This window comes from Blennius ocellaris, assembly GCF_963422515.1.
Source record: "Blennius ocellaris genome assembly, chromosome: 4".
Lineage (NCBI taxonomy): Eukaryota > Metazoa > Chordata > Actinopteri > Blenniiformes > Blenniidae > Blennius > Blennius ocellaris.
This window is the reverse complement of record NC_137653.1, coordinates 13867085-13880415: the sequence shown is the minus strand read 5'-3', so window position 1 is coordinate 13880415 and position 13331 is coordinate 13867085. Positions and strand designations below refer to the sequence as shown.

At 41.0% G+C, this 13331-nt stretch overlaps 1 protein-coding gene across 1 annotated transcript; it reads left to right on the top strand.

Annotated features, from left to right (window-relative positions):
- The first annotated feature begins 67 nt into the window (after positions 1–67).
- On the top strand, positions 68–13304 carry b4galnt1b (beta-1,4-N-acetyl-galactosaminyl transferase 1b). Its single transcript, XM_080495701.1, has 12 exons — positions 68–288; positions 3093–3194; positions 5984–6206; positions 6315–6491; positions 7380–7486; positions 7948–7985; positions 8079–8259; positions 8849–8941; positions 9032–9219; positions 9297–9437; positions 9588–9825; positions 10546–13304. Exons 3-12 carry the CDS (start codon positions 5992–5994, stop codon positions 10761–10763), a joined length of 1596 nt encoding a protein of 531 aa, XP_080351827.1. The 5' UTR covers positions 68–288; positions 3093–3194; positions 5984–5991; the 3' UTR covers positions 10764–13304.
- Positions 13305–13331: the final 27 nt, after the last annotated feature.

The window sequence follows — 13331 nt, the reverse complement described above, 5'->3', positions numbered from 1 at the left end:
TTGTCCCGTGCAGGGTCTGATCCGGAGCTCCTCGGCTGTCCTGGCTTCAGTCTGACCGGTGAGATCCTGCGCTGAGGTGCGGTCTCTTTCCTCTGCTGCGCTGCAGCCGCATCCATCCACAGCCCGCAGTACTGCGATGCGCGCCGGCCGCCAAACACTCGCCCCTGCTCCGTTTTTCCACATCTAATCCCATTTGCGAAACCACCGAGGGACAAATTAATTGGGAGTGGGCGAGCTCCGTGCAGCAGGGAGGTGATACCGTCTTAAACAGCGCGTGTCTTCACTGAGGTGAGCTGTTTGTTTTTCTCTGTTTTCTCCAATAAAAGGCCCTCATCTCCTGTCTTCAGGACGGCATGCTTATACAAAGATTTCCTGCTCGTGATAAGCGTTTGACTGCTTAATTGTCTAAAAAAACACAGGAACAGAAATCAGACGTAGAAGATTTCTGAACCCCCCCCCCCCCAAAAAAAAATGTATTAGATCATTGATTTTTTTTTTAAGGGGCGCGCTTCTTAGCACTGGGCATGTAATTGAGAGACAATCAAACGCCTGGATGCATGGATTTCCCTGCAGTCTTATTCGTGAGAAGGTGGCCAATAGGCTTTTCTGCAGCCAGGCATTTTGTTCGCCTTGGACATCGAGGATTGCATTGTCGATTAACGTTTCTTCATATATAATAATGTTTGTGCAAGCGATATATGAGGTGGCGATGCAGATATTGCGAAAGGTCCTTCGCTTTGAATGGAGCCAACAGTCTTGTCGCACGCACTTAGGGAGGGTCCCGCTGAGTATTCCTGTCTGCAGCATGAGCACCGCTCCCCACAATGGACGCGTTTTTAGGTTAATTAGAAGCAGCTCTGATACGACACATTGTTTTATTCTGATTGGCTTGAATCCACTCGGAACATATCTTTTTTTTTTTTTTTCCACCTCAGGACTGTCAGTAGGTCCTAATCATCTTTACCAATAAACAAAATCAAGCCCGTATGCAGTGTTCAGCGCCTGTCCATGCCACAATGAAGACTCGTGACGTTTAAAGACGTGAGAGGACGCAGATTGTATTTGATGTTTTCATACCGCCATATTACCAGTTTTTCAGCGTGAGTTGGTGATATCGTTACCCCATTGATTGTAGTATAACCTAATGTATAGACTGGTTTTACTTTCTTAATTTTTACTATTGAATTAGTTGCATATGCGCGTTACACAATAAATAATATGTTGTTTGATTACTAGTATATTGTGACATTCAGATAACTTTATGGAAAGATGACAATCTGAGTTAAGGACTTTATTTATTTATTTATTTATTTATTTATTGATAGATAATCTATCCTCTCTTCTTGGAGAAACTCTTTGCTTATCTTTCCCCAAACAAATTAATTTGAAATGAAAGCTAATCTTCTAGATGTCCATTTTTAGAGAAATCTAAAAATGTCTGCCACTTTGAAGCAACTGATAGAATTGTCTGTGAATAAGCTGAGTGAAGTAAATAATGATAATAATCAAACATTTTAGTGAGGCTCAAAAACACTTTACAGATTCAAACAATAAAATGTGTTTCACAAAAACAAAGGAAGAGAACTCGCAACGAAAACATGAAACAGTTCAAACATCTCAAACATTAAAAGCATGCCTTGAAATACATGATTTTTACTCGGCTAAGGATGTGATGGTGCTGAGCTGTTCCAGTCACAAAGTGAATTTGAGTAGGAGTCCTCGTGGGAACAACTCAGGGAACAACTGAGAAGGCTCTGTCTCCCTGGGTCATCTGATGAACGCAGGTTATGGGTGAAAATGTATAGGGGAAGAAGGTCAGTTAAATAGGCTGGGGTGAAGTTGTGCAGGGATTTGAAGGTGAAGAGAAGCGATTTACATGAGATTGCGGTGACAGATGAGGAGCCAGTGGAGGCTCTGATGGCGATAGGTGATGTGGCCATAGAAATGGCTTTGGGTGTGGAATCGGGCCTCTGGTGATCCTAAGCATATATACTATATACTATATGGAGTCTCAATTTACTGCACACGTAGTGTATTGCACATTACTAATATATCAGGAAGAAGTGCTTTTAAAGAAGTCATCAGAGAATTCATTTCGATTGAGAAATACTTAAGTCGCCTCCAAGCTGATTGGCTGCTTGGTGCTAATTCTCTACAACCTTCCCTTGCATTGATTTTCTTTCTCCCCAGCTTGCTAAAGTCCGGTTCACACGGCAGGATTATAAAATTGTCGGCAGATTTCCCAAACCGAAGAGACCACACACATGGCGATACATAATCACAGTGTGTGGTGTGCAGCCACTCTGCAACATCAACTCACCACACAGGAACCAATTTCACTCACGAACATCCCCAGATCAGATGGGGAAATCTCGCAAAACCTCGCGAGATCAAACGTGATTGCAGAGTCAACAAACCTGGCGGATGAAGAGGGCGCAATGGCGATCGTTTGTGGTGTGTTTTTTTCCCCCCCGACAAAAACACGTTTTAAAAACAACCGTTGGTTGTCATTTTTGGATTTCCTGCCTGCTTCCGGTCCGGGCGTTTCCTCGCCGATAGATCACCTCGTTTTCTGATTGGCTACGCATCACAGTCAACAGGCTCGTTGCGTTTTCCCCTCGGAGGACACCACACACGGCGAGAACTCGGGCTAAAACATCCAACATGTTGAATATCCCTGATCTCAGATCGTTGCGGCCCTGACATCCTTCCGAACAGACGGGAGCGGCCTTGACACGCCACACACGACAGGAATATCTGATAAGATTATCTTATGATGATCTGAGCGTCCTTCAGATTGTTGGAAGGGGGAAATCGGGGCCACAATCGGCCTATTTATCCTGCTATGTGAACCGGGCTTACGATAAAGCTAAATTACTCACTTGAACCCCGCATAATTCTTCCCCAGGGGCTGTGAGACTGCAAAGCAGCTGATAAAACTCCATATGGACCGTCAGCTGTGTTTGATTCTTTGTGATTTTGCATGCAGTGCACACATCTATTCCTTTACCTTTCATATTAGAATGTATTTTTTCCTTTACATTTCATGATTTCCTTTTGGCTTTTCTTATGTGTTTTTATTCTCTTTCTAGATGGGGAAGGCGCTTCCTAAATATTGTGACTGTCTGCATCATTTCTGGAAATCCAGGTGCCTACCGAATTTGCCATTTCAATGACTGGATAGAGGCTGCAAGGTAATATTAATAATATGCCTTGTAAAAACAGTAAAACCACAATTTTTTTTTTTTTTTATGTATACAGGAAATGTTAATCACAATCAGTATGGACAGCATACGACAGTTGGTGAGATCAGAACACTATGTTTTAGATTCAGCAGAGCCAGACTTCTGTTAGTGAGCAACTTGACTCAGAGCCAAAGCCCACGCCAGCCACACACAAAGAACAAGTCATGTTTTCAACATGTCAGAGGATCCATGAAATTCCCAGAGACTTTCCAGAATCCTAAATATAACCAAAGTCTTTAAACTAAAGTGGTCATTTCTGTTGTAGGTATTTTGTTTTTTTTTTCTTAACATGAACAAATGTCCCTATGGTGTAATGAACAATATAAATACTTCAAGAAAGCATAGACCACATAAGATTTTTTTTTGTTTATTGCAGCTTGAGAAGAAAGGACTCATTGTGTCCTTGCAAGTTCTAAAAAGTGAAACATCTGCTTGATATAAGATGGGAGAAAAGCAGAGAAGGAAAAATGAGAAGACGTGTCTCCAAAAACAAATTCCACATGGCAATTTTCAGAGTTAACCATTGAAATGCTACAGAGCTGAGTTATTGCATTTCTCAAACTCAAAAAAGCTTGACTGGTTTGTATATTCTTACATTACTATTTATTTGACACTTAATTAAGCTAATGTATTGTTGGGTTTAAAACACACATGCAAGTACAGTTATGTCACAGAAAGCCCAGAAACTACATGCTGATTGTATGATATCATTCCAGTACATCTTAAGAGCCAAAGCATCTGGCCGTGCTCTGCAAAGCTGAGTGAATTCGCAGATATGATCTAAAGTACTGCTTGTAATGCTTTACTTACTCAGGCACCACCATAAAAAGAATCTCAACAATGAGAGCTCGAGAATCTCAACAATGATCTGGATGGTCTTTTTTATGTTTGTCTTGTCATGTGATCAGGAGAATAATCCATGGTCTTTGTATTGTGTAAAAATCAGTCATAATTTCCAACTCCAACCACAGGTAACGTAGCATATTTTCTTTCTTTTTTTCTTTCTTTTTTTCTTTCTTTCTTCCTTGGAGACCTTTACTAAGTACAAAACTACAGTATTTCAATAGAAGGATAAGAAAATGGACAATTCAATCAATAAGTGAAATTCTGAATATTAAATAAGATTGTATATTCAGGGTCTAAGCAGAGCTCCCACAAATCACTACAATTTTACTAAATTTCCATTTCAGTAACATGTTGATACAAACCACATCTCACTAATGTTATTATTGAATGTAGTCAAAGTCAAGTGCGCACAATGACCTTCATTTGTCTACCACTTGTAGTAGTACATTGTACTGCACATCCAATATTCAGGCCAATTAGTGAGAATTTAGAACACTGAAAAGATTTGCATGAGTTTCAACAAAACTGTGCATCAGTCGTTAATTCTGTATTTATTGTTTAGTGTAAAAATGACACCTCACCCCAGCCTGAGAATTAATAAAACGTAGCTTTGATATCAGTACATCATTCTCCACTGTGACTGTCATTTACTTTAATTTTGATTCGTCCCAAGTCCAAACCAGGAGGCTTGTGAGGCAGCTTGGAACAGTCGTGGATGATATTACTTCATATCCCACATGAACACCTCAAACAAACTGGATCCAAGCAGTGTGATATTTTTATTAGAAGATGTTAAAAATAGCTCTAAAGCTCTGTCTCAGGTCCAGCCAGGTAACAAGGAAGCTCACGCTGGCAACATGACTAACCAGGGCACAGATGTTACCTTCCTACCTAAATGCTACACTACTTTGCTCCTTGTGGCTTCGTAATGTCTCCATGTCTTACTTGTTTTTGTCCTTACTATTTATGTTGACACTCACCTGTCATGTCCATGTCTCAGCACACTTGTCTCTCCTGTCAACTTCCCTCCTGTGTGTCTAATTCTGTGAATGTGTGTCACATGTGTCTATTTCTTCTCCTTCGTATTTACACCCCCTTCTCTCTTGTCTCAGTGCCAGATTGTCCTTGTGCTTCCGTCTCAACATCACCCTTCCCTTGTGATTCCTCATATTTCTTCTCATGTATAACTTTCTCATGTTTTTGGACATTGCTTGTTTTTTTAGATCACCACAGTTATTTGTTTTGGCAGTCAAACCCTTTGCCATGGCTGTAAGGACACATTATGGAATATCAGATATTAGAATGGGGAAATAGACCATTGCATCGCATTCTATGCAGACGATATATTCTTCTTAACAAAACTAAATGACAGCATTCCTGTGTTGTAACTGTTGTAACTGTAGCGCGGTACAGAGAAGAGTTTAGCTGGCTGTGATTCCCAGTATAGGGCATGAGTCTAACAGTAGAATTCCCAATTTGACTAGTTTAGTTGAATAACTTTGTGTTTTTTCAGGATATAAAATTAACGACTCAAAATCTGTATTAATGCACCTCCATACCTAAGCAACACAAACGAAATGTAAACACCCCATTTATAACAAATTTTGAGGGGGTTTCTTGATGTGTGTGGTCAGATTTATGTATTTGCATGTGTAATTATATGTGAATATACAATTAAAAAAAGAAGGGAACAAGAAAAAAAATCTCAATGCAATATACTCTTATAAATGTGAAAAGATGAAAGCCACGTTTGCTGAAGGTGAACTGAAAGGGAACTATTTTTCACATGTTGTACCGCATCAATTACATTGTGAAAAGGTTTTTTTCAAGACGTCAAAAGAAAGGATAATTACAATGTTCAGTATGTTCTTTACCATGAACACATCTGACAGGTTTTAGGATGCGGTCCCTAAGGAAGACGGTGTTGATCGCCATCCTGGCATCCGTGGTGTTAGTGCTGGCCCTCATCCATTCGTGGCCCACTCGGGCCTACACCACAGTGGAGGTGTGGCAAAGACCAGGGCCAATGGCAGAGCGCCACCTGGAGGAGAGGCTCCTCAACCAAGACCACAGATTAACCCATATCCCATTTCACGTGAGGGAGAGTGTGGCAGGGTAGGACTGGCTTTTTCTTCAAATCTATAATTTATTCTGTTCACCGTGCCCTGAGCGAAGCAAACATCTACTTAAAACCTGATTGCACGTGTCTCCTTATCTGTCCAGCTTGTTGTCACGAAATGGGTGCGTATGTGAGGGTGAAAGCGGAGGAGTAAACCTGCCTTTTGCCCAACTCTTATTCCCACGGGTGTCAGCTCATCCGCTGCACACTGCCTTTGAGGCCTCCGAGCTGGAGGAAATGAAGAGGAGACGGGCCAAAGAGTTCAAGAGTTTTCAGAAGAGGTGAGCCACCTTATAAAACAAAGAGTGATGTTCCTTTTCTCCATCAATCCATCTCCAATACATGGTCCAACCTCGACACGTTACCAGTCTGTCACATGGCAAACAGGGAGACAGACAAAACATACACTGCAATTTTTATGGCAAATAAAGTACCTAATGCCTTCATATTTGGGCTGTGGGAGGAAGCTGGACAAGCTGGAGAAAACCTTTGTCTGCATGCATAGGGAGAACATGCATAATTGAGACTGGAAGGCCTCAAATTTTTCTTTTGACTTTGTAAAACTTCTTTCTTAAACACTATAAACACTCTGCGTGCCCCCATACCTCATTTTATAGACGATAGATTTTATAAAACGCTTCATTACGGTTTCATGAAAACACATTTACAGTGTGATCATTAATATGAATTACGCAGTTTCAGACAAAAGGTAGCTTAATGAGACAGCTTCTTTTTACGAGACCCGCATGTTTGTGTAAAAACACTGACACACAGCAAAATACAGAAAACACGCGCAGGCAAAGTCCAAAGTCTGGAAAAAGATCAAATACTAACAAACAAAGTAACATAACATTGATGCACTTTGAGACACTCTGCAGTAGTGTATAAAGACCTACATACAGTGAGTTGTAATGAACACTGCAGTGACTGATTATCAAAATCAAAATGAATTATGATGATCTATAAAGCAAAATCAGGTGAAGCAGCTGATTAAAAAGTGACTTGACCAGGTCAAGGAATCTAACTGCTGTCCCCCTTTTTTTAGATTTGAGAATCAGATAGTGTTTTATAAAAGCTAATTACAGATAACATGCTCTCCTATTTGGCTACAAAATGATTTATTGTGTATGCCAGCAAAACTGATTCCTCATTTAACTTTGCCCCTTCAGGTCAAAGACACCTGCGGATGTGCTCGTTATTGCAGAGGCAAACAATCCCTTACAGTATCCCACACAGGGGGTGGAGGTACGACCCCTGAAAACAATCATCATCCCAGGTATAACCCATCAAAACACAATGTCAGAATTCCAATGAACAGTCATCATGAACACATAATTGGTTAAAAATGATCACAGTCATAGAATCAGCGTGGGAGAAAGAGCCAGCGCTGCTTGATGTGCAGATTGTGACATAAGTACTTATGCAAACACCTGCATGGTCTTTTCATTCTAAACTGTGCACCAGAGAAAACCACCATGAAACCCAAACACTCAAATACAACACATAAGGAAAATATATAATTATGAATCAACAAAATTGTGATAGTTTATTAAAAGTATATAAAAGTATTTAATGGTCACTTCATCAACAGCTCATAATAACTTTGTTATTATATATCTTGTGGTGCTCATTCTACCTTTGGTTAAATTGGCTTTGGCGTCATGACAGTGTCGCCGCTCTTCAGTTAAATGAAGGCATTTAAATATGTAAAGTAAACGCTGCTGACTGTGTTTCCAGGCTTGGCCTTACATGACCTACCCAGAGATCATCACTCAGTGAGTATTTATCCGTTTCTATGTTTGCTTTCCAAGATTTGTGTTGTCTCTCACACATCTATTCCCCTCCCCGCTTGTTTAATTTTGCTGTAGATAAACATCACTGCCACGCTAGGAACATTAAATGTGGCAGCAGAGGTGGACGGGGTGAAAATCAAAGGTGACGGCGAGATGCACATGACCCTTTCTAGTGGCCTGCTGCCGAACCTGAACCGACAGCTGCAGTTTGTCACCTACACAAACACGCTGTTTCACCCCAGCACAGCCGATACAGGTGGGACAATTAGCTGAAAAGTCAAGATACTACTCTCATGCAATAGTATTAAATGTGAAGACAGCTTAGATACATGTTGTATCCTGCTTGTTTTAAACAACAATTTATAAGTTTAGGACTTTGGATGTGTTTTTTTTTTTTTTCTTTTTTCCTGTGGTCTTGAGCAGTTCAGAGCAACCACGAAGAGGGTTAGAGTGGCCAATGTAAACAGTAGATGTTATTTTTACTGGCTCAACCTACTTACTTAGCCTACAGTCTCTGCACTGCAAAATAAACGCTTTGCAAAATAAAATCAACATAAGATCACCTTGTCTGACTGTCTCCCAATAGATATACACAAAAATGACTCGCTGCAACAGTGGAGCCTTTTCCTTGTCCATTATTTATATGAAGTCGGCTTTACAAAGCAAGATTGGTTGACAAAGATTTGAGCTGTAGCTGAAAACCTTGATATCTTTTTAATCATGACTTTAGTTTCATGCATAGTGTCAAATGCATAATTCATTGGGAATAAATATTGTATTTGGAGCTGACGACAGGGAATCAACCGCAGTTCGATCCTAATCGCATTTGTTGTTGTAACTTTTAGTGCAGCTCGAGACAGACGGACATCAAGCTGTCTTCAGTATCAAGATCCGACATGGTGTAACACCCAAACTGTACAACACAGGATCCAAAGGAGGTACAGCACCTGATCATCGACACTGTCTCCAACTAATGTTGTCATTCTGAACTTCCTGAAAAGCTGGGATCCTGCATCTGTTGTTTGCAGAGTACAACGTCAGTGCTCTCGTGACCATCGCGACAAAGACATTCCTGCGATACGAGAAGCTCCAAGATCTGATCGACAGCATCAGGAGATACTATCCCACCATTACAATTGTAATCGCAGATGACAGTGAAAATCCCAAAACTATCTCTGGGCCTCACATCGAACATTACATCATGCCCTTCGGAAAGGTGGGTCCGGTCTTTGAATCTCCCTTCTCCGCTGTCTCTGTCCCTGCTTATCTAAACCTCAGTGTTTGGTGCCGTAGGGATGGTTTGCCGGCCGAAACCTCGCCGTCTCGCAGGTGACCACAAAGTACGTGCTGTGGGTGGACGATGACTTCATCTTCACAGCCAACACCAAGCTGGAGAAGCTTGTGGATGTTTTAGAAAAGACCACTCTGGATCTGGTGAGGATTAAACTGAACCAGTCGTCACGGTCCTGTGTCACTGCAGGGTTGTCATTGTGTGTGTGTGTGTGTGTGTGTGTGTGTGTGTGTGTGTGTGTGTGTGTGTGTGTGTGTGTGTGTGTGTGTGTGTGTGTGTGTGTGTGTGCGCAGGTGGGTGGAGCGGTGCGTGAGGCCACAGGGTACACTGCCACCTACAGACAGACCATCTCCATCGAGCCGGGGGAGGAAGATGGTGACTGTTTACATATGAGGAGAGGGTTTCACCACATCATCCAAGGCTTCCCGAACTGCGTCGTCACTGATGGGGTCATTAACTTCTTCTTGGCTCGCACCGATAAAGTCCAGCAGGTTGGCTTTGACCCACGTCTGGCCAGAGTAGCTCACCTGGGTAAGTTCAAGCAAAAACAAAAACAACCTTTTATTTATTTATTTAGCTTTTCAGTACTCACAATGCATCCCAATGGGGGGATGGTAACACATTCTATGCAATTCATTTAAGGAAAACCAATCAGATCTCGTTGTAATCTTTTGAGATCGTATCGTACATTAATTTAATCGCTTATTAAAGGGGCTGGGTAGTTTTCTTATCACCACATTAACATCAAAGACACGGTGACATGATGCAATTTGATGCTTAATTATACAAATTGTGTGCAGCTCATTATTTTCAAATTTAATTTTAGTTTAATAATCAATTCATCCAGTTTCCTTTGAGCTTATCACGCTTGTTTCGGTTTGTCTTAATGAAAATATTCCAGCTGTTCTTTTCTCTTCTACTCACTTTTATTAATACATTTGGAAATCATGTTATAAAATGACTGGACTGACACATGGTGAAAAGCAGGAAATGACCTGAACAGGTTGTGTGTCCATCTCATTACAGACAACAATTACATAGTTACACATACGTCCTATTAAGACTCACTAGTTTATGATTGTCGCTCTGAATATCTAAAGAGGGTCGTGGTTCCCAAGAGAGAACATGCAAACTTTTCTTATGGGTTTGAAGATAAATTAAATTTCAATGACAAACTCCAGGACTTGTATTTTTAGAGCTGAACATTTCGCTGATATTTCTCCCTCCTTTTTAAATTTTTTTTTTTTTTAGAGTTTTTTATAGATGGACTCGGATCTCTCCACGTGGGCTCTTGTGATGACGTCATAGTCAACCACGCAACCAAAATCAAGCTCCCCTGGATCAGCCAGTCAGAAAGTGACAAGATATATGCCAAGTTTCGATACCCACCTGCCTCTTCTGATGCCACGCACACCAAAAACGGCCTGCTGTTCTTCAAAAACCGTTTTCAGTGTTTGACTCACAATTAGTTGCTCCTCTCTTTGTTATCCCAACAGTTCCTCTGCTCTTCCTGAGTTGCCAAAGAAGTTCTCCTCCATCGCACCCACTAAGATTGGATTTGGTTTGCCTTCTCTTGAAAAGCTTGACCACTTTCCAGGCATTAGCCATCACAGCAGTTTTGCCATGTCTGCTCCGTTAGAGGCCTAATGCAGAAAGTTCAGGCTTTCCTCTGGAGAGAAGGTGGGAGAGACTCATCCTTTGGTCTCATCCCAGATTTATAGTTCTTCTTGATGGATTCAGGGTATAATGGGATAATGCCTACTAAAATCTTATCTGACTCTTCATTCTCGAGCCCTGTTTTGAAACAACTCTATAGGCTGCATCGAGACAGCGTGTGCCACTTCATTTCATCGCGGTCCGATGGGAGTGGAGGTCCATGTGATCTCCTTTAATTTTCACTATCCAAAAACAGACTGAGCTTGAAAAAAGCAGCAATAGTGGCATCTGAGAGTCTGAATGCAGACAAACAGACACTTCCTACAAAGTGACAATCCTGCAGAGTCAGAGAAAAAGGATCTTCTCACCAGTGCCACATGAAGAACACACTCAAAATCCCCCCCCCCCCCCAAGCGTGGTACCTACTGACGGGTCGTGCCAAAGATTTGGCTGCTGTCTTTGGGGTATTTTTTTTGTTTGTTTGCTTAGAAGTCTGCAACTTCCCTGTATTAATTTGTGATTGTTGAATCACATCTGAGGAGGAGAAACTTTCGATTCCATCCATCTACTGTAGGATTCACAGCCGGCGTTGGACCTGGTCTGGGAGAAAGCCTTGTTCTCACCCATCTGTCGCTCTCTGGTCTCTTGAACAAGCATCTTCGGTGGATTCGCAGCGTACCTGTGCACGCCGATGAATGATCGCGAAACTTGATTGCATCTTTAGATGCTGCCTACCAGAACATTTTGGATGAACCAAAGTGCATGTTTATGTTCCTTCATTGCAGAAAAAGAAAGTAGAAAAGAAACTGTTAGGTAAAAAACCTGCAAGAATGAGAAAAGAGAGACAACCCCAGTATCGAGAGCAATATAGAGTCAAAACAATAAGTCAGCTTGCACAAGGACGGAGAAATGAATTCACCTCAGGAGCTGAAGTTCACCGATCTGCCCAGAACTTCATTTCTCTGCCCAGTTTAATTCAAAGTTCAAAGTAGGCAGTTACATTTTCATAGACAGTTACAACAAAGCAGGTTAACATTGGTTCCCAGGTCTGTGTGTGTGTGTGTGTGTTTACACTTCGGTGTGGTTCACACAGTTGAAGTAGGAATCTCAGATAAGATGTTCCCCGGCCCTGGGGCCAGAGACCTCGAAGACGTCTCAGAGTGCTACAGTTTCAATAATACAAAGACTCGTGCCCTTGCAGGTGTGAAACAGTGAACAGTGGTTATAATAGACATGCATGAATCAACGATAACTTACAAATTCTTAATTCCCATTATATCAAGTTCTAATAATAAACATAAAGCACAAATTCACCTAACAGAAACACGCACATTGAGCCAAGGCGGCTCGTCGGGTCAGAGCATGAGAGGGAAACTGTGAGAGACGAGCCGAGGCACCGGGAGTCTGTTTTTATAGCGACGACTCCTCTGTGAAGAGTTACTGTAAAACAAAGACTTGACTGGACCTGAAGTGGTGATGCTGTTCTTTTGTACCATAGCCTTAGATGGCGCCCTTGTACCACTTTTTGTTTCCTAATAAGTCGAACACATTTCAGTCATTTGTTATTAGCAACGAGGTGCCACAGATTTATCAACAGATTTTTTTAAATGTTGAGAGGAATATTTTAAAATTACCTTGTGTGATGTTTATGTCAACCTTTTTTGTTAGTTTGTTTTTCCACCATATGCACCTGTTTTGACAGGAGCAAGAAATTAACACCAGTGTTATTAACAACTTTTGTGTAGTTGAGTGTTCAAAGGTTTGTCTCATAAATTAATCGCTTCACAGATGGTCAGTGAAGCAGAGTCCTCTATAAAACACCACCTTCAGTTTATTAACAGCAAACTAGAACTTGCCTGCTTCGCCCCAAAACCAACACTTTTAACTTTAGTTGAAGCATTGTCAAACTTTATTTATTTATTCGTCATTTCATTTTATTAAAGTCTGTGAAACAATGTGTTGTTTTGTGTCTTAATCTACATTTTAACACCAATGAGATTCTTCCTACCACCTTTATCCAGCTGCTCAGGTTATAGATTAAATCTAAACACAAAAAGTGTCACAATAACGTAGGGAACATAAGACAGCAGCAGTTTTACATTGTGTATCGAATATTAAGAAATAATGTGCCGTTTTGCATATTTCTTGACCTACATTTGAATTTAGGATAAAACACGTTTTGTGAAGCTCCATAAATTCAGCATTTAGTGTTTTGGGATAAACAAGGAAATACACTTTAACTACTTTTTCAACGAAAATCAAATGTTTGCGATTAGAAAGCCAATAATGATATTCACTCATTTAAAGTTAGAATTCATCTCCACTACAGAGGGCGATGCACACGCAAAAACACCCAATATGCAAACTGAAGTCTGATATTC